The sequence below is a fragment of the Bufo bufo genome, chromosome 9, assembly GCF_905171765.1.
Source record: "Bufo bufo chromosome 9, aBufBuf1.1, whole genome shotgun sequence".
Taxonomy (NCBI): Eukaryota; Metazoa; Chordata; class Amphibia; order Anura; family Bufonidae; genus Bufo; species Bufo bufo.
Genome location: NC_053397.1, coordinates 211,044,065 through 211,066,652, shown reverse-complemented (window position 1 = coordinate 211,066,652; position 22,588 = coordinate 211,044,065). Strand labels below are relative to the sequence as shown.

General features: G+C 46.1%; 1 protein-coding gene across 1 annotated transcript; it reads left to right on the top strand.

The window, feature by feature from the left end:
* Nucleotides 1-2,242: 2,242 nt before the first annotated feature.
* Nucleotides 2,243-21,278, top strand: DNAJB4 (DnaJ heat shock protein family (Hsp40) member B4). The gene is made up of 3 exons (XM_040407673.1): nt 2,243-2,609; nt 13,693-14,264; nt 20,064-21,278. The coding sequence occupies exons 1-3, from the start codon at nt 2,399-2,401 to the stop codon at nt 20,295-20,297; spliced, it is 1,017 nt and encodes a 338-aa protein (XP_040263607.1). The 5' UTR covers nt 2,243-2,398; the 3' UTR covers nt 20,298-21,278.
* The last annotated feature ends 1,310 nt before the right edge of the window (nt 21,279-22,588 follow it).

Here is a 22,588-nt window from a genome sequence, read left to right as displayed (position 1 = left end):
TTGTTCCGTTTTTCCGTTCCGTTTTTTCCGTATGGCATATACAGTATACAGTAATTACATAGATAAAATTGGGCTGGGCATAACATTTTCAATAGATGGTTCAGCAGAAAACGGAAGACATATGGATGCATTTCCGTATGTGTTCCGTTTTTTTTGCGGACCCATTGAAATGAATGGAGCGACGGAACGTGATTTGCGGGCAATAATAGGACATGTTCTATGTTAAAACGGAATGGAAATACGGAAACGGAATGCATACGGAGTACATTCCGTTTTTTTTGCGGAACCATTGAAATGAATGGTTCCGTATACGGAACGCAAAAAACGGGGAAAAAAAACGGCCGTGTGCAGGAGGCCTAACGCTGCGTTCACACCTGAGCGTACGGGATGGAGCGCTCTGTATGCACGATTGTATGCACGTTTACAATCGCGGCTCCGGAACAAGCGAACGCCCATTGTCGCGCGTTTCCCGGAAGTCTATTACGGGAACGCGCGACAAGACGCCCCCAAAGAAGCTCCTGTACTTCTTGGGGCGTCGGGCGTTTTACAGCGCGATCGTGCGTGCTGTAAAACGCTCAGGTGAGAACCATTCCCATAGGGGATCATTGGTTCTTGTCTGTTGAGCGTTTTACAGAGCGTAGGAACGTGCTGTAAAACGCTCAGGTGTGAACCCAGCCTAATATCGGTGACGAGCTACCGGTATCGCGCGGTTTCCACCACAGTAAGGCCATGTTCACATTTCAGCTATTTGGTCAGTTATTGGGAGCCAAAGCCATCAGCGACGCTGCTCAGAGATGAGGCGTAATGGAAAGATCTTCACTTCTTCTGGAGGTTAATAACTGAGGTGTGAACTTGGCCTAACACAGGTCAGTAGTCAATCAAAGATTTATGGCGGGAGAGACCGACGTCCCTGTGTGATTTGTAATCTTTCTGTTCGCAGGGGGTTTGCATGGCCGTCGTGCACGTGTCTTTATACTTGTCATTTGCAGCTGAATTCATTTTTGTTCATAGTGGCCCTTCTGATGTTGATAGAAGGTGCGATGGTGCAGGGCCCCCAAGGGGTCTGGGTTTGTGTCTTCATAGGCCTCACACGGATGTGCGCCGGCCGTGCCCGGGCTGCGGTCCAGACCACCCACCGTCTGCGGACCACGTTCCAGTGAATGGTCCGCACCACAAGAAGTAGTGCATGCACTGTGGACAGAAAACCCACGAAAGCACTCCATAGTGCTTCCGTGGGCTTCCCATCCGTGTCTCCACATCGCACCGCATCTTCTGGATTGCGGACCCATTCAAGTGAAATGGTGCGCACATGGCCGATGCCTGTGTATTGCGGACCCCACTGTTTGCGGGCCACAATACGGGAAAGGGCCACACACGGTCGTGTGCATGAGGCTTTATTGTGAGTATAAACAATGTGCAACCGAGGCCTCTTTCACACGACCGTATTTGTTTAACGTTTACGGGCTGTTTTTTGCGTTCCGTATACGGCACCATTAATGTACTCCGTATGCATTCCGTAACCGTATTTTCGTTTTTCCGTTCCGTTGAAAGATAGAACATGTCCCATTATTGCCCGCAAATCACGTTCCATGGCTCCGTATGTCTTCCGTATCCGTTCCGTTTTTGCGGAAACCATCTATTGAAAATTTTATGCCCAGCGCAATTTTTTTCTATGTAATTACCGTATACCGTATATATGCCATACGGGAAAAAAACGGAACAGAAACAGAACAAAAACAGAAGAAACGGATCAGTGAAAAAACGGATCGCAAAACACTGAAAAAGCCAAACGGTCGTGTGAAAGAGAGCCTAACGCTGTGAGGTGGACAGAGAAACAAGTAAAAGATGAAACAGAAGGTGACGCTATACGGATACGTTTAATTACGTTCAGTTACAAAGGTGTTCAGATCCAGGTGTCGGTTTGAAAAATGTAGAATATTTTTCATAGGACAACCCCTTTAATTCAGAGTCTTTGCAATGTTCCTGTTTGGTGGCGTCCCTGCTAGTGCAGGGATATATTCTATCGCTGTATACCTAGTGGCGACTTATTGTTACCAATTGAGGCTACAAGTCGTACAATCCAGAGAATACCCGGTCTCTGCTTTCTACAACCTTTCTGTGTCGCCGGCGTCACCCGCTTTATCCTGGTACAAAGGTTGGCATTCTGTCGCCTGTCGTCCAATAAAGCTTTGGCTTGTTAAAAAAAAAAAAAAAAACTTCTAGAAAGAGCTGGTGAATTCTGCAGGCAGCAGAGAGACGTACATGGGAGGCTGGGAGCCGATCTCTCTATATATGAGCAGGAGGGGATGGACTGGCGAGCACTCGGGGGGGACACGCTTTTTGCATCCCACTAGGAACAAGTAGCTCCGAGCATTCCAGTCCTGCTGTCAGAAGGGCTATGGGGAAAGATTACTATTCGATTTTGGGCATCGAGAAGGGGGCTTCGGAGGAGGACATCAAGAAAGCTTACAGAAAGCAAGCTCTGAAGTGGCACCCGGACAAGAACAAGTCCGCCCATGCAGAAGAGAAGTTCAAGGAGGTAGCAGAAGCCTATGAAGTGCTGAGCGACCCCAAGAAGAGGGAGATCTACGATCAGTACGGGGAGGAGGGTATGTATTATCCGAATACGGGGAGGAGGGTATGTATTATCCGAATACGGAGAGGAGGGTATGTATTATCCGTTTATATCTGCGGCTACCTTCCGCATGCTCTGGACTTCACTTTCAGTCTGTATCCCGTAAGGTTCCCAGACACAGAATAAACATAGGACAGGAAAATGACATTGACGGGAGGCGAATGTCGCACAGAAATCGCTTAGGATTGTCGGACGTAGCTGGGGACTTTTTGGCAGCTATCTATGAAAGTGACATCAACTTGAGTTTTTGGGGGATGTCGATGTTAGACTAGTTATTATCTCTTTGCATAGTCCCCCCCCCCCCTTCCCCTTTCCTCCGTGCCAGACCCCATGTTCCTTCTAGGATTTATCGAAGCAGCTGCTGCGATCATTCCGAAACTCCTGACGACTTTAATCACGCAGTGCCCTTTCTGTCTGCAGGCGGCTTATGTGCCTTGTGCGGATACAGCGACGATCTGTGAATAGGATTACACTCCGGGCAGGAGCCGTATATACAGTATAGAGAGGCGGTAGGCTGGGTCTACGCAAAACAATAAGTCGCGGGACGCATAGGGCGCAACCGCACTGCAACATTTGTCGCGCACGACAATTTTTATAACGATAGTCTATGGTGTCGCGCTGCAGAAAAATCCATTTCGAATCGCAGTCGCAGCGTGTCGCGGTGCGACACCATAGACTATCGTTATAAAAATTGCCGCGTGGACATTGGTGCGACAAAAGTTGCATCCTATGTGTCGCGCGACAAATGTCGTCATGTAGACCTAGCCGAAGGGATGTAATACAGCGTTATGTAGTGGGATTGGGAAAGGGCGATAGAGAGAGACGAGCGGTGTACAGCTATTAAACTTCCCCAACGCAGTAGAGCTGATACTCGGGTCATGTACATGTAGGACACTGTGTTTTATTGAGGCTGTTGTATATAGTAGGTGTCATGTCACTTGCCATTGCTATGGGTGCTTGAGCCTTACCCTCCGAGTCCTGACGTATACGTATCACCTATAACACCGTATAGGCATGCCACGGCATATGTCGCCCATTGACTGCCATTCTGTATAGAGAAATGCAGTCAGCTGCTATTTTCTATACAGTTGAAAAAAAATGTTTGCTGACGAATATCATCCTGACGAGGATACTTTTTGGACTCTGTCGGTCAAATGCAGCCCTATGTATAAATTATATAAATATATATATTCTGGAATCCATTAAGCGTATGGCTCAGAACTCAGACATATTCTCACAGCAGATTTTTGTATTTCGTGGCAAAATCCGCAGGACAACTGATCGATTGATCCTCAATGGGACTTTGTGCTGATGTTCATGTGAGCGCTGCCATATATGTATTTTTCTTTACATTGTTTTTATCTGCGACATTCATACTAAAAACCCTCGAAATTATTGATGACATATTTAGTAGATTAGATTTACCATCGTTGACTGATGGAACCACGGCCAATGCCCCGGGTGGAGGAGCCGGGGGCTATTTTCAGTCTGCTTTACAGAGCATCACAGTCTACGGTGCATGGGATCATAGTTGGTTCCAGGGGCCACAACTGCACCCATCTGATGGCATGTGTGATCTGTAAGAAGTGGAGTACGTGCCCCAGGGGACAATTCTGCCACTGTGAGGAGCTCTGCTGCATATTACTAATGGTCAGTGACATGTTAGCTTCCTATCAATATACAGAATCTACAATGATTTAGCCCCCCCATCAATATACAGAATCTAATGATTTAGCCCCCTATCAATATACAGAATCTATAATTATTTAGCCCCCTATCAATATACAGAATCTAATTATTTAGCCCCCCATCAATATACAGAATCTATAATTATTTAGCCCCCCATCAATATACAGAATCTATAATTATTTAGCCCCCCATCAATATACAGAATCTACAATGATTTAGCCCCCCATCAATATACAGAATCTAATGATTTAGCCCCCCCATCAATATACAGAATCTATAATGATTTAGCCCCCCCATCAATATACAGAATCTATAATGATTTAGCCCCCCCATTAATATACAGAATCTAATGATTTAGCCCCCCATCAATATACAGAATCTATAATGATTTAGCCCCCCCCATTAATATACAGAATCTATAATGATTTAGCCCCCCATCAATATACAGAATCTATAATGATTTAGCCCCCCATCAATATACAGAATCTACAATGATTTAGCCCCCCATCAATATACAGAATCTACAATGATTTAGCCCCCATCAATATACAGAATCTATAATGATTTAGCCCCCCCATCAATATACAGAATCTATAATGATTTAGCCCCCCCATTAATATACAGAATCTATAATGATTTAGCCCCCCATCAATATACAGAATCTATAATGATTTAGCCCCCCATCAATATACAGAATCTATAATGATTTAGCCCCCCATCAATATACAGAATCTATAATGATTTAGCCCCCCATCAATATACAGAATCTACAATGATTTAGCCCCCCCATTAATATACAGAATCTATAATTATTTAGCCCCCCCATTAATATACAGAATCTATAATTATTTAGCCCCCCCATCAATATACAGAATCTATAATGATTTAGCCCCCATCAATATACAGAATCTATAATGATTTAGCCCCCCCATTAATATACAGAATCTAATGATTTAGCCCCCATTAATATACAAAATCTATAATGATTTAGCCCCCCCATCAATATACAGAATCTATAATGATTTAGCCCCCCCATCAATATACAGAATCTATAATGATTTAGCCCCCCATCAATATACAGAATCTAAAATTATTTAGCCCCCCCATCAATATACAGAATCTAATGATTTAGCCCCCCATCAATATACAGAATCTATAATGATTTAGCCCCCCCATCAATATACAGAATCTACAATTATTTAGCCCCCCATCAATATACAGAATCTATAATGATTTAGCCCCCCATCAATATACAGAATCTACAATGATTTAGCCCCCCATCAATATACAGAATCTATAATGATTTAGCCCCCCCATTAATATACAGAATCTATAATGATTTAGCCCCCCCATCAATATACAGAATCTACAATGATTTAGCCCCCCATCAATATACAGAATCTATAATGATTTAGCCCCCCATCAATATACAGAATCTATAATGATTTAGCCCCCCCATTAATATACAGAATCTATAATGATTTAGCCCCCCATCAATATACAGAATCTATAATGATTTAGCCCCCCCATCAATATACAGAATCTATAATGATTTAGCCCCCCCATTAATATACAGAATCTATAATGATTTAGCCCCCCATCAATATACAGAATCTACAATGATTTAGCCCCCCATCAATATACAGAATCTATAATGATTTAGCCCCCCCATCAATATACAGAATCTATAATGATTTAGCCCCCCCATTAATATACAGAATCTACAATGATTTAGCCCCCCATCAATATACAGAATCTACAATGATTTAGCCCCCCATCAATATACAGAATCTATAATGATTTAGCCCCCCCATTAATATACAGAATCTATAATGATTTAGCCCCCCATCAATATACAGAATCTACAATGATTTAGCCCCCCATCAATATACAGAATCTATAATGATTTAGCCCCCCCATCAATATACAGAATCTATAATGATTTAGCCCCCCCATTAATATACAGAATCTATAATGATTTAGCCCCCCATCAATATACAGAATCTATAATGATTTAGCCCCCCCATCAATATACAGAATCTATAATGATTTAGCCCCCCCATCCATATACAGAATCTACAATGATTTAGCCCCCCCATCAATATACAGAATCTATAATGATTTAGCCCCCCATCAATATACAGAATCTACAATGATTTAGCCCCCCCATTAATATACAGAATCTATAATTATTTAGCCCCCCCATTAATATACAGAATCTATAATTATTTAGCCCCCCATCAATATACAGAATCTATAATGATTTAGCCCCCCCATTAATATACAGAATCTAATGATTTAGCCCCCCATTAATATACAAAATCTATAATGATTTAGCCCCCCCATCAATATACAGAATCTATAATGATTTAGCCCCCCCATCCATATACAGAATCTATAATGATTTAGCCCCCCCATCAATATACAGAATCTATAATGATTTAGCCCCCCATCAATATACAGAATCTATAATGGTTTTGCATGTGTAATATGTATCCAAAAGCAAATTTTTTTTTTTACATGTTTTTGTATGTTTAATTTTTTAATTGTTTTGCAGCTGTTGGTAAATGGTCAAAGGTGTGTAGACCAAATACTGATGTAATCTCACATATACATGAAAACACCTATAAAGTGATGTCACTATAGGGGTGCTTAGGACCAAAGCGATACCTAAGCGCTGGCAGCATACTTAGCATCAGACCAAATAACACAAAAGAGGATGAGGGGGAGTGATGACATCACTGCTACAGTATTTACAGTCCACAGGAAGTCATAGAGCAGGGATGGCCAACCTGAGGCTCTCCAGCTGTTGCAAAACTACAACTCCCAGCATGCCCACACTGGCTACAGCTATCAGCCTACAGCAGGGCATGGTGGGAGTTGTAGTTTTACAACAGCTGGAGAGCCGCAGGTTGGCCGGCCCTGTCATAGAGGAAGATGTAGTGATGTCAGCGCTCCTATATAATCCATACATGAACGGCCGCTCTCTGGCTCCCGGCCCGGGAAACCGAGAATGTTACATGATGTCATCAAATTCCAGGAGTGATACTTAACTCTAATAGCAAACAGCAAATCTGAGCCAAGAGAACGCGCCTGAGAAATATCCAAAATAAGCTTGAAGGAGGCACAGTCACTGATTGCTGCCAGGAGGCCGAGCCTTCACAGCTTGCAGAGCCGCAGTCTTTCTCTCTGACGCTTCGTCAGATCCCACTGGATCTCTTTGGCTGGTTAGTTCTTGCAGGATCTCTTAACTTGAAAGCAGATTTAGGCTGGGGCTACACGACGACATGTATCGCGCGACAATTTTTATAATAGTTGTCTATGGTGTCGCACTGCGACATGCTGCGACACGACAGTCGCAAAAACCCATCCAAGATGGATTTTTCTGCGACACCATAGACTATCATTCTAAAAATTGTCGCGCGATACATGTCGTCGTGTAGCCCTAGCCTTAGAATATAACCATATGAAACAGAACTCGTAGGGTGTGTGCTCATGGCTGGATTAAGGTGGGTGGTGGTCCCTGGGCATAACATTTGGTGGGGGCCACCTCCTTCAGTAGCAGTATAAATAATTTTAGATGGCGTAGTGCAGGGGTCAGCAACCTCCAGCTGTTGTGAAACTACAAGTCCCAGCATGGACACTTGTTGAGCTGTTCTCAGAACTCCCATAAGGGTGAATGAAGCATGCTGGGAGTTGTAGTTTCACAACAGCTTGAGTGCCAGAGGTTGCTAATCCCCGGCGGGGTGAGTGGCCTTTGAATAGGCAGATTGAAACTGCATCGGGGATGAATGATCGCACTGACAGACCCGCACCTACAAGGATAACGGATGGGGGGATTTCCCGGGGTCCGTCCATCACCAAGCGCTGCTCCCATAGAAGTGAATGGGAGCGCACCGCACGCGCGCGGCCCCTGCTCCCATTAATTTCTATGGGGTAGACGGAAATAGCCAAGCTATTTTCGGCGGCCCCATAGAAATGAATGGAGGGCGGCTGCGCATGCACAGTGCACACCCTCCGTTCATTTCCCCACTCTGTTCTCATTGTAGGTGTGGGACCCTCACCCATCAGACAATTGGGGGCATATCCTAGCGATATGCCCCCATTGTCTGAGATGGCAAAACCCCTTTAAAGAACATATCTCACAACGGCAGCATTTTTGTAACAGAAATTAAATTGCCAAAGTAACTTTTTTTATGCTGGAGTATATATAAAAAAAAAAATATTTAGGGTACGGATAAACAGGGATCTCTGTCGCGCGACACATGTCACGCCCAAGGATTGCAGCGTAAAGGTGCCAGCATAGAAATGAATGGGGCAGAGCACGACTCGTACATGTGCTGCGACCACAATCCCAGAATCGCAAAAAACTAACACTGCTGGATTTTTTTTTTGCAATTCTGGGGTCGCGGTCTTGTATGCGCTACGACCCGATTAATTTCTATGCAGCCAAGATCGCTGTGTAGCCGAACCCTTGATGGTGATACGACCCCTTTAAACGGGAATTATCCAAAGTAGACAACCTCTTTTTCAGATGGATAAAAGGTCCGTGAAGTGTTCGCGGCACGCAGCTGTCACAAGGATTGCGAAGTTATCAGAGTGTTTTATATGCAAGATACAAAATCTTGCATTTTTATATCCATGGCAACGTTCATTGTCGCAAATTTGGAATTACGCAGCCGTCATAAAGATCGGCGATCTCCTTGACAACTACCTTTCGAGGCACCTCACCCACCTTAAGGAAAAGTGCCATTTTTGGCAGATCCTCTTTGTATAAAGGCTTATTATTATCCACAAGTGTATCGCTAACGCTTGTATGTAAGATTGGAAGCATTTCCCCCGCAGAATAAATGCAGGTCATTCAGGGAGATTTACTAATTCTGGTGCAAAAGAGAAGCGGATTAGTTGCCTATGGCTTTCATCAGCAAGTGATATGAGGGAGGGGGGGGGGAGGATATCGTGAATTCCCCACCAATGCTTATAATTAGGCCCCATGCGCACAATTGTATACGGTTTGTGGTCCAAAAAACACAGATAACCGGCCCGTGCACGTACGCATTTTCCCGTTGTTAAAAATGTTCTATCCGGTTTGCAGAAGGGACGTACGGATGCAGACAGCGTACAATGTGCCGTCCGCATTTTTTGCAGTCCCATTAAAATCTCATCCGGAAAAAAAAAAGAAGCAGGTCAGATGTGCAGTGGCGAGGTTCGGGTGGATAATATTCTGTATTTGCCGTGACGCCAATTGCAGCGTGCGCACCAGGAAAGGTTAAAGGACCTTAATATGTATAGTTTGGAAGAAGAAGAGACAGAGGGATATGATAGAAACTTTTAAATACATAAAGGGAATCAACTCGGTAAAGGAGGAGTAGAATATTTATAAGAAGAAAAACTACCACAAGAGGACACAGTTTTTAAATTAGAGGGGCAAAGGTTTAAAAGGTAATATCAGGAAGTATTACTTTACTGAGAGAGTAGTGGCTGCATGGAATAGCCTTTCCTGCAGAAGTGGTAGCTGCAAATACAGTGAAGGAGTTTAAGCATGCATGGGATAGGCATAGGCCATCCTTCATATAAGATAGGGCCAGGGGCTATCCATAGTACTCCGTATATTGGGCAGACTAGATGGCCAAATGGTTCTTATCTGCCGACACATTCTATGTTTCTATGTACTATCCAGGGCCCCGACTTCCAAGGTGTTATAATGCACGTCCCAGTTAGGAATGCCAGAGTGGTGTAATGGCCTATAATGTCTCTGTAGTGTTGTGGTAGTTGTGTCCACGCTGTCTCCTACCTGGGTACGGCCTGGACTCCTGGCTCACTTTGCAATAAATTTGAGTGTAGTGATAGTGGGAGTAATAGAGGAACTTTGCAGAATAATGATGTCCAGACCTTTAGATGAAGTTCAAACTTGCTTTACTTGAAATAACTTGCATCCAAAACAGTATACAGCTTTTGGTCTCTTGGTCCCAGCAGGTGTAGGCAATATTTGGCAGGAATGTAGACTTCTGCTCTCTATGTGTGGTTTGCAGGATAGTACGTCTGCTTCTAGCTATGTTACATTGTGTAAAAAAAAAACGATTTGATACATATGCAAATTAACCTGAGATGAGTCCTGTACGTGAGATGAGTCAGGGACCGGACTCATCTCAGGTTAATTTGCATATGGATCAAATCAGGTTTTTTTACACAATAAAAGCACACAGAGCTATGGGGACTGGGTATTGCGGATGTGCTAGCGGCCATCTAGCAGCCCATGTCCTCAGCTCTATACACAAAATCCCGGTGACAGGTTCCCTTTAAAGTCTTGCCTCTGCCAGACACTTGCACCCTTGGGTCTTCCTCGATTCTCGGCCGTTGTGTGCGCCCGTTCTTGTATATATAAAGCCCGGTACAGTCGCTGTGAGCTCCAGGAATGTAATCTTTCCGTCAGCACCGCCCATTCAGTGTTTACTCTAGGAAATGCCAGCGCCACATGTTTCATTTTGTCTCCAGTTTCTTTGGCATTGCCAGCGAGTTGCATTTACGTGGTCCTCGGCCTTACAAGTCGTATAAAAAGCTGGAATTTGCTTCCATTCTGGACACCTCCCAAATAATGACCGGTCGCTGCTGTCATCCAGACAGTGATCCAGCTGCTGAATATAATGGAGCTTGTACAGTGAGGGTCACTGTAGTGGTTGATATTTCAGCAGTTAGGCCGTCAGATCTTATTTGCATTTTCATGGTGAACATTTTTTAAGACCTGTGACAAAAAAGAAAAAAAACCTCCTACTGCGCGTGGGAGACAAACAGATAAAATCAGCATTCAGCGAGCAATTGCCATGTTTGCAGCCAGGGGTAGTAGCTAAACTAAGGCTCATGGGCCGGGTGTAGCTAAACTAAGGTTGGGGGCCCCCCTTCCCTCAGTGCTTTGTGGCCAGGGGCAGGGGGGCACATAGCCTTTGTGCTGTCTGAGGCAAAAATTGAAACAGCACCTCCCCCCCCCCCTTCCTCGTTCACATCTCCGTTAGGATCCACGTTGTCGCCGGATTCACGTTGCTTCACCCCGGATCCCCATTGACTGCAATGGCGGGTGTCGGCAACGTTTTTTTTTGACCGACAGCTGCCATTTGCGCTGGATCTTCTAAACGGAGAAGGGAACAAGGCCTAAGTGTACAATGAGCTCCCATTTTGCAGCTCTCGGAATTTGGAGATGTAATTTTGTCTGGCATCCAAAGTGAAAAGGCACACACGCCCCTTTTGTTGCCTACAGTCCTCCCCGTCATGTTTTTTTTTTTTTTTTACCTGGCTGCAGCAGTGACATCCCATACACGCCGCATCACTGATCTAGCCAATCACTGGCCTCTGCAGTGACGCGCCGAACGCTGCTGAGGCCAGTGATTGGCTGCATGGTGACGAGATGCGTATGGAATGTCGCGCTGCAAATGGGAGGGTTAGAAAAGTGGTCATAAGTGGTATGACTTAATTTATTATTTTTCTACTTTTTCTGCTGCCAAGGAAGTATTTCCATAACTTGGACCACCCCTTTAACACTCTAAAATCCATGCCCTTTTTCTTTGTTAAAGTGCCCGTTCGATGACAGTGAGCTTTAAAAGGGGTTATCAAGAATTAGAAAAACACGGCTGCTTTTTTTTATTTTTAAAAACACTTGTCTACAGGTTGTGTGTGACATTGCAGCTTACTCCCATTCATTTCAATAGAGCTGAGCTGCAATACCAGACATGACCTGTGGACAGAGGAAAGCAGCAATGTTTTTCAAAATCCCAATTGGGCACTACGTCTGATCTTTAGTTGTGTAATTCACCTTGTCCAAATTTTATTGCGGCTCCTTTAATTAGTAGCACTTGACAATTTGGCTCCTGGACCAAAAAAACAACAACAACAACAAAAAACCTTGTGTGCTCCAGTTCTGGATGAGCGAGGTATTGCTATATTCACATCACCATACGGATACTTTGATCGGTGTTCCTCACTCACACCTTCTGTTCCAGAGCTGCACACACATGGATTTCTGTGCGGAGTTCCTCGGTCAGATACATAAGTGAAGGATGTGACCACGCAGGTAGCGGTCCTAATAAAAATCAGACCTGGCGTGCTGGGAGCTATTGTTTTGCAACAGATGAAGAGCCATAGGTTGGAGACCACCGCTATACATTAATATGCAGTACAGCAGACCGTGGCGTATTGTACAAGCTCAGGTGCGCATGTCGGCTTATGCAATACTTCTCTGATTGTGAGTGGAGAGTAAAGGTGGCCTCGCACGTACATGGCCGGGTTCACATCTCCATTTAGCGTCGATCCATCAGAAGAACAGAAACATTAAAAAAGAAGACGGATCTGTTAGTTCGAGCATAAGTTATGATCAGTTTGTGTCACTTACGTCACAGATCAATTATTTCGGACTTGAGGAAAAAGTGCTTTTTCTCCCGCCAAAAATAACGGATCTCTGACGGAAGATTAAGATTCACACCAGAGTAAGGGCTCCGTGGATTTTGGTGCAGAAGCCATGTCAAGTTCGACATATGCATGGGCCTGTAGTGTCCGTAGGGGAATAAGCCGCTACAGGAGGGGCCTTGCAGTGGCTTCTTTCCCCATTCCAAAATGCATGCATGTTTGGCTTGGGGTGCATGTGTTTGGGAAGTCGGCTGGAATCACTCTTGGCCAAAGCTTAAAGGGGTTGTCCCACTAAAGATATTTTACAGTTTTCAAACCAGCACCTGGATCTGAATACTTTTGTAATTGGGTGTAATTAAAAATATTGTATAGCCGCTGAGTTATTCACTTAAATCTATCTGTATAGCGCCACCTGCTGTTTGCTCTTTGTCCTGCTCACTGAGATGGCCGCACATGCTCAGTTTCATTCTTCAACTGCCTTCCTGAGCTGTGATAGGCAGAGCATGGACACGCCCCCTGAGCTGTAATAGGCAGAGCATGGACACGCCCCCTGAGCTGCAGCAGAAAAGACACTCCCCTTGAGCAGATCTAAATCTAGCAGAGCAATGATTGGGGAGATCTCTGGACCCATGTGAGGTACAGGGCTGGTTCTAGCTTTGTTAGAAAGAGATTGTCACGGACTGTATGATGTCTGATTCTCATTAGTCATGGGATAATCCCTTTAAAACACAAGTTATGTATGTATTATAGCATTACAGACATCATAAAAAGTAATATTTAGTAGGAAACATAAAGCTGTAGATTTTTATCTCTCCATAAACAGAATTGGGGAGAAAGCCTCATCTTGTAAAAAGTGACACCCCGCGTTTGCTTTGAAACAGTACAAGGAGTAAACCTGTGGGGTGTCCAGAAATGACATTGTATGAAAGTCTTGTGGGAAACCTGCTGTAATGTGTTTCTGTTATTAATTCTAGGGCTTAAAGGAGGACCTGGAACACAAAACGGACATGGAGGAAACTTCCACTACACGTTCCACGGAGATCCACATGCCACCTTTGCTGCATTTTTTGGTGGAGCAAACCCATTTGAAATGTTCTTCGGAAGAAGGATGCCCGGAGGCCGAGACGAGGAGGACATGGAGTTGGACGGCGATCCCTTTAGCTCATTTTCTAGCTTTGGCATGAATGGGTTTCCAAGGGAAAAGAATCAAGTCGGTCAAATCCGGCGTAAACAGGACCCACCGATTATTCACGAGCTAAAGGTATCTTTGGAAGAGATTTACCACGGAGGCACCAAAAGGATGAGGATCTCCAGGAAGAGGATGAATCCCGATGGAAGATCAGTACGGACTGAGGATAAGATCCTTACAATCGAGATAAAGAAAGGATGGAAAGAAGGCACCAAAATCACATTCCCCAAGGAGGGAGACGAGGCACCCATGACCATTCCTGCCGATGTCGTTTTTGTTATTAAGGACAAGCCTCATGCACATTTTAAGAGAGATGGTTCAAACATCGTGTGTCCTGTTCAGATCAGCCTACGAGAGGTATCAGATTTCTGCCTTTTTTTTTATTTTTATTTTTTTAGGCCTCATGCACACGACCGTTGTTTTGGTCCGCATCCGAGCCGCAGTTTTTTTGCGGCTTGGATGCGGACCCATTCACTTCAATGGGGCCGCAAAACACACAACGGTCGTGTGCATGAGGCCTTACAGAACGATTACCCTCTGCCTTTGATTGCTGTCACTGAATAGAAACATTTACTTTAAGATATGGATAGCGTAGGTGAAGATTAGACCGTCTCAAGACGCAGCAGATTTATCACAGTGGCCAATGCTGAATGACAAATCCGGTTGTCTAGTCTTAGTTCATAATGCTTATTAAAGGGGCTGTGCAGTGATTGTATATTGATGACCTGTCCTCAGGATAGGTAATCAATATCAGATAAGCGGGGGTCAGACTACCGGCGCCCCCGCCGATCAGCTGTTTATAGAGGCCGTGGCGTCTTCAAGCAAATGGGATGAGGATTTGTACACCGCCGCCACAAGTTAGGGCTCATGCACACAACTGTTGTCAAAAACTGCGGCTCGGACGTGGACTCATTCACTTCAATGTGGCCCGTGTACTGTCTGCATCCATTGCTCCGATCCGTGGCTCCCCACCCCCCCCCCAAAAAAAAATAGAACATGTCCTATTCTTGTCCGTTTTGCACACAAGAATAGGCATTTCTATCTTGGGTCTCCCATTCCGTTCCGCAAATTGTGGAACGCACACGCCCGGCATCCGTGTTTTGCAGTCGTGTGCATGAGCCCTTAGACGGCTTGCAGTTATATGGTGAAGGGGCCACAGTATTTGCATGAGCGCTGTGGCCTCTTCAAACAGCTGGTTGGTGGGGTGGCGGTAGTCTGATCCGATATTGATGACCCGCCCTGCCGATAGGTCATCAGTCTACTAGCGCTGCTCAACCCCTTTAATTGGCTGGTGAAATTTTGTTGCACTTTACCACATCTTAAAGAGGTATTCCAGGATTTTAATGTTGATGGCCTGTCCTAGGATAGGTCATCACATCGTTATCTGACACCCCGCACCCCTTCCAATCAGCTGTTTCCGAGTAGCTACGGCGCTGGAACTACACAGCTTCTTTTCCATTGTTTAGTGGGCCTTGCTGGTAACTTCATTGATGTGAGTGTCATCAGCGCTGCAGCTACCAGCTCTGTCTACTACACAATAGATGGAGCTATGTAGTACCGATGCTCTAGAGCAGGCATGGCCAACCTGAGGCTCTCCAACATTTGCAAAACTACAACTCCCAGCATGCCCAGACTGCCTACAGCTAGCAGCCTACAGCATGGCATGGTGGGAGTTGTAGTTTTACAACAGCTGGAGAGCCACAGGTTGGCCATGCCTGCTCTAGAATAACTGATAGGTGAGATACCCTGAGCATAGACCATCAGGATTCAAATTCTGGAATACCCCTTTAAGATGCCACACCCCTGCCCACCGAACCACATCTATTTTCTAAGCCACGCTCCCTTGTCAGAGGCAAAAAAACACCTGAAACTCCTAATAAATGTAGTGTAGAGCATGCATGCCACTATAACGGCTCATTTGCAATTGTAAATCTCCCCCATTGTTGTTTACATTCAAAGGCTGAAAATCTGTTCAGACCCGATACTTCTAAGGCCTCTTTCACACGGGCGTCATGTTTTTTGCCCGGATAAGGTGCGGGTGCGTTGCGGGAAAATGCACGATTTTTCCGCGCGAGTGCAAAACATTGTAATGCGTTTTGCACGCGCGTGAGAAAAATCGCGCATGTTTGGTACCCGAACTTCTTCACAGAAGTTCGGGCTTGGGATCGGTGTTCTGTAGATTGTATTATTTTCCCTTATAACATGGTTATAAGGGAAAATAATAGCATTCTGAAAACAGAATGCATAGTAAAATAGCGCTGGAGGGGTTAAAAAAAATTAAAAAAATTATTTAACTCACCTTAATCCACTTGATCGCGCAGCCGGCATCTCTTCTGTCTTCTTCTTTGCTGTGCACAGGAATAGGACCTTTGATGACGTCACTGTGCTCATCACATGGTCCAATCACATAGTTCAACACCATGGTGAGGGACCATGTGATTGGATCATGTGATGTGACGTCACCACAGGTCCTTAGCCGGCAGCTCAACATTACAGAAGAAGACAGAGATCCGCAACTACGCGATCAAGTGGACTCGGTGAGTTAATATTATTATTTTTTTTAACCCCTCCAGCGCTGTTTTACTATTCATTCTGTATTCAGAATGCTATTATTTTCCCTTATAACCATGTTATAAGGGAAAATAATAAAGATCGGGTCCCTATCCCGATCGTCTCCTAGCAACCATGCGCAAAAATCGCACCGCATCCGCACTTGCTTGCGGATGCTTGCGATTTTCACGCGGCCCCATTCACTTCTATGGGGCCTGCGTTGCCTGAAAAACGCAGAATATAGAGCATGCTGCGATTTTCACGCAACGCAAAAGTGATGCGTGAAAATCACTGCTCGTGTGCACAGCCCCATAGAAATGAATGGGTCCGGATTCAGTGCGGGTGCAATGCGTTCAACTCACGCATCGCATCCGCGCGGAATACTCGCCCGTGTGAAAGGGGCCTAAGGCCTCTTGCACACTAACGTGGGCGCCCCGTGGCCGTACTGCGGACCGCATTTGCGGATCCGCAATACACAGGCACCATTCCGTGGTCATGGATGCGGACCCATTCACTTCAATGGGTCTGCAAATCCGGAGATGCGGAACGGAAGCACGGAACAGAACCCTATGGAAGCACTACGGAGTGCTTCCGCAGGGTTTCGTCTCGTACTTCCGTTCCGCAAAAAGATAGAACATGTCCTGTCTTTTTGCGGAATGGCCGTATCGCGGACCCATCAAAGTGAATAGGTCCGCGATCCACTGCGGCTGCCCCACGGTGGGTGTTCGTGCATTGCAGCCCGCAATTTGCGGGCCGCAGCACGGGGAGCACATGTTCGTGTGCAAGAGGCCTAAGAGCTGAGGGTTTGTTACAATTGTATCCAGTTTAGACAATCCTCTCAGGGCTCAGTGCATCACCAGTAGCAGTTTGCTACAATGTGTCATTTTAGATAACGTTTAGCATTCCAGTCTGAAGTGTAGTTTGGGGTTCACGGAGGATTGTCTAGGTCGGGTACTGTTAGGCTCTAGTTCCTGATGCATATGCCAAACGCATCCAGGGGCGGACTGGGGACTTAAAGTGGCCCTGGAGAAAAAAAACTAAAACGTGTTGTAGGCGAGTTCAAATTGACAGAAGGCGGTCACGTGCTCCACCTGATACTACTAGTGCTACCTCACTTGTACTAGTACCTCACTAGTACTACCTCACTGTGAAGCTTGGGGATTTCACACATACTTGCAGATCAGATCTCCACACACGCGTTTCTAGCTACGAACCAACAAAACAGCTTCTCCTGTTTGGGCCCTAAGGACTTACAAACATAGCTGTTTGAAGGCCCATTTTTGCGGGCAGAGTTGTATTTTACGGATCCGTTTTCTATTGTGCCAGATTGTGTCAGTGAAAACGGATCCGTCCCTATTGACTTACATTGTGTGTCAAAACGTTTGCCTCAGTTTTGTCAGACGGACACCAAAACGCTGCAGGCAGCCTCCAGAGCGGAATGGGGACGGAACGGAGGCAAACTGATGCATTCTGAGCGGATCCTTTTTTTCCGTCCAGAATGCATTAGGGCAAAACCGCTTGTGAGAGCCCTGAACGGATATCGCAAACGGAAAGCCAAAACGCCAGCGTGAGAGTAGCCTAACTCAGGAATACATGCCTAGCTGTAATAAAGTAGCAAATAAAAAAAATATAGACAGTTATTTTTTAACTGTTTATTTACATATGGATTAGGCCTTGTGCACACGACCGGTGCTTTGGTCCACATCCGAGCTGCCGTTTTGCGGACAAAAATAGGCAGTTAGATTAATGGCTCTAGTAGCGCTTCCTCTAGTAACGCTCCCTCTAGTAACGCTCCCTCTAGTAACGCTCCCTCTAGTAGCGCTCCCTCTAGTAGCGCTCCCTCTAGTAACGCTCCCTCTAGTAACGCTCCCTCTAGTAGCGCTCCCTCTAGTAGCGCTCGCTCCCTCTAGTAGCGCTCCCTCTAGTAACGCTCCCTCTAGTAACGCTCCCTCTAATAGCGCTCCCTCTAGTAGCGCTCCCTCTAGTAGCGCTCCCTCTAGTAACGCTCCCTCTAGTAGCGCTCCCTCTAGTAGCGCTCCCTCTAGTAACGCTCCTCTCCCTCTAGTAAGCTCCCTCTTAGCGCTCCCTCTAGTAACGCTCCCTCTAGTAGCGCTCCCTCTAGTAACGCTCCCTCTAGTAGCGCTCCCTCTAGTAGCGCTCCCTCTAGTAACGCTCCCTCTAGTAGCGCTCCCTCTAGTAGCGCTCCCTCTAGTAACGCTCCCTCTAGTAGCGCTCCCTCTAGTAGCGCTCCCTCTAGTAGCCCCTAGTAGACGCTCCCTCTAGTAGCGCTCCCTCTAGTACGCTCCCTCTAGTAGCGCTCCCTCTAGTAACGCTCCCTCTAGTAGCGCTCCCTCTAGTAACGCTCCCTCTAGTAGCGCTCCCTCTAGTAACGCTCCCTCTAGTAGCGCTCCCTCTAGTAACGCTCCCTCTAGTAGCTCCCTCTAGTAACGCTCCCTCTAGTAGCGCTCCCTCTAGTAACGCTCCCTCTAGTAGCGCTCCCTCTAGTAACGCTCCCTCTAGAAGCTCCCTCTAGTAACGCTCCCTCTAGTAGCGCTCCCTCTAGTAGCGCTCCCTTACGTAGCGCTCCCTCTAGTAACGCTCCCTCTAGTAGCGCTCCCTCTAGTAGCGCTCCCTCTAGTAACGCTCCCTCTAGTAACGCTCCCTCTAGTAGCGCTCCCTCTAGTAGCGCTCCCTCTAGTAGCGCTCCCTCTAGTAGCGCTCCCTCTAGTAACGCTCCCTCTAGTAGCGCTCCCTCTAGTAACGCTCCCTCTAGTAGCGCTCCCTCTAGTAGCGCTCCCTCTAGTAGCGCTCCCTCTAGTAACGCTCCCTCTAGTAGCGCTCCCTCTAGTAACGCTCCCTCTAGTAGCGCTTCCTCTAGTAACGCTCCCTCTAGTAGCGCTCCCTCTAGTAACGCTCCCTCTAGTAGCGCTCCCTCTAGTAACGCTCCCTCTAGTAGCGCTCCCTCTAGTAGCGCTCCCTCTAGTAGCGCTCCCTCTAGTAACGCTCCCTCTAGTAGCGCTCCCTCTAGTAGCGCTCCCTCTAGTAGCGCTCCCTCTAGTAATGCTCCCTCTAGTAGCGCTCCCTCTAGTAGCGCTCCCTCTAGTAGCGCTCCCTCTAGTAATGCTCCCTCTAGTAACGCTCCCTCTAGTAGCGCTCCCTCTAGTAGCGCTCCCTCTAGTAATGCTCCCTCTAGTAACGCTCCCTCTAGTAGCGCTCCCTCTAGTAGCGCTCCCTCTAGTACGCTCCCTCTAGTAATGCTCCCTCTAGTAGCTCCCCTCTAGTGCGCTCCCTCTAGTAGCGCTCCCTCTAGAAACGCTCCTCTAGTAACGCTCCCTCTAGTAGCGCTCCCTCAGTAGCGCTCCCTCTAGTACGCTCCCTCTAGTACGCTCCCTCTAGTAGCGCTCCCTCTAGTAGCGCTCCCTCTAGTAGCGCTCCCTCTAGTACGCTCCCTCTAGTAAGCTAGTAGCGCTCCCTCTAGTACGCTCCCTCTAGCTTCTAGAGCGCTCCCTCTAGTAACGCTCCTCGTCTCTAGTAGCGCTCCCTTTAGTAGCGCTCCCTCTCTGCTTGAGAAATGTCTGTAACGTGCATTGTTCTCTATATTTCCAGGCTTTGTGCGGCTCTTCAATCACGGTGCCCACCTTAGACACTAGGAACATCCCCATGACAATAAATGAAGTCATTAAACCTGGAATGAGACGAAGGATTATTGGGTACGGACTCCCTCTTCCAAAAAACCCAGATCAACGTGGAGACCTTCTGGTTGAGTTTGAGGTCATTTTCCCGGACAGCATTCCACAGTCGTCAAAGGAGATCCTGAAGCGGCACCTGCCCGTGTCCTAGAGGCCGGGGGAGATGAGAAGACAGTATAAGCACATTCATACGGCCTAGGAAGGTCTCCAGACAAAGGACAAGATCGTAAACCGTGTGCCCAGCAGTATTACACACCACTCCAGTGTATGGGGGGCTGCATATGTTCAGTATTATAATTCTAAGCCATTTTTTGGTTTCACAGGCTTACTAATGATGAGTGTTTACTATACAAGCATTTCTTTTATTATAGAGCTGATCATTTTATTCAGGAAGCTTCGACAGCATATTAATGATGCAGTAGTGTTAGTTCTCACGTATTAGACACGGGCGGTATATTCAGCATTGGACTTCAACCCTTACAGTGTTGCTGAGGTGTTACATGAGTTTTATAGTTTTTAAATCAAATTTTGCCCCTACCCCCCTCAAACGTAATCCTATTTTCCAAGACTTTTATACTGATGACCTATGCTCTGGATAGGTCATCGGTATCTGATCAGTGGTCCGACACCCGGGACCCCCATCAATCAGCTGATTAAGAAGACACCGGCGCTCGCAGCTTAGCCAAGGTCATGGGTCACATCTGATTGAAGTGAATGGGTCTGAGCTGCGATACCAAGCACGGCCACCATGCAATGTATGGCGCTGTGCTTGGTATGCTCTGAGGACACCGCAGTGCACTGCAGCTCTTTCAGCAGGGGTGCATGGAGTCTTACCCCCACCGATCTCATACTGATGACCTATCCCTTAGCTGACAATGAAGTAAAATAACAAACAGTCCTGTGCTGACACCTCCCTGGTTCGCTATGTGACCATTGCAGCCAATTACCGGCTCCAGCAGTCACCTCGGTGGCATAGACACATCTCTACAGTGATGTTGTCACGTCGTCTCACCACTGAGGCATAAACAAGCGTCAGCTCGGGAGTGACAGAAAGGTGAGTATACTGCTCTTTTATTTTATACCTCTGCCAATTGTTTGTAATAAATAAATAAATAAAATTAAAATAAATAAAATAAATATTAGGTGTGGAAACCCCTTTAAAGAAATTGTCTCACATTCAGGAAGTGGCATTTATCACGTAGAGAAAGTCAATACAGGGCACTTACTAATGTATTGTGATTCTCCATATTGCCTCCATTGCTGGCTTGATTCATTTTTCCCATCACATTATACACTGCCCGTTTCCAGGGGTTATGACCACCCTGTGGTCGTGCTTGCACACTATAGGAAAAATCGCCGGACCCTCTGGTGGCCGGATCCACGTATGGTACCTATAGGCTGGCACGACCACCTCTGATAGATTACAGGGTGGTCGTAACCCCTGGAAACGAGCAGTGTATAATGTGATGGAAAAATGAATCCAGCCAGCAAAGGAAGCAATATGGAAAATCACAATACATTAGTAAGTGCCTTGTATTACCTTTCTCTACATGATAAATGCCATTTGCTGAAGTGAGAGGACCCCTTTATGATAATATGCAAATAATGGTTATTGTTTATCACTGGTGAAAAATAGTTCATCCCATTCAGTGGACAGATTGTGAAAATGCAATGAAGTTGCTTATGGTACTGTAAGTAGCAATAGTGTAAACATCCATCGAATGGTTATAAGAATTCATTAATGGCAGACCATGTAGGTGCTATGGGGCCCTTGGAGAGAGGGAGCCCAGCTCTTGTTGGCCCTGTCCCCTTTGCTATTGAGCGACGAGAGCATGATCGGGACCTTCCTTTCCAGAGGGACTACATTGTTAGCAAAGGAGGGAGCAGAGAATTGACCCAAGGGTCATGGAGACAGCGAGGGAGAGACAAAGTACCCCTATACACGTCAGATGGTCGGCCAGTCTTGTCGAAATTGGCGCTTGGTCACCTTAACAAGAATGGAACATGTGGACACGGCCTCGCTGAGTCGGTCTTATTGTTGCCTGCGATTTTGTTAAAGGGATTGTATGAGATTAGAAAACATGGCTTATTCTATAAACAGCGCCCCACCTCGTTCCTGGGCCGTACCTGGTATTGCAGCATTCATCTGAATGGAAATGCAGTACCAGACATAGTCCATGGATAACAGCGGGGTTGTTTCTAGAAGGATGACGTGACCTCTCCCAACTGCACCTCAAAGGTGTCTATTTTGAGAATTTTAAGTATACGGCCTGCATACTAGTAGTCACCATTTTTATTTGAAGGGCTTGTCCTGTCTGGGACGTTTATAGTATATGGATAGGATATGTCATAAACGTCCTATAGGTGCGGGTCCCACCTCTTGGACTCGCTCCTGTCTCAAGAAGGGGACCTTGCCACTAACGGGGAGCACACCGCGCAGGT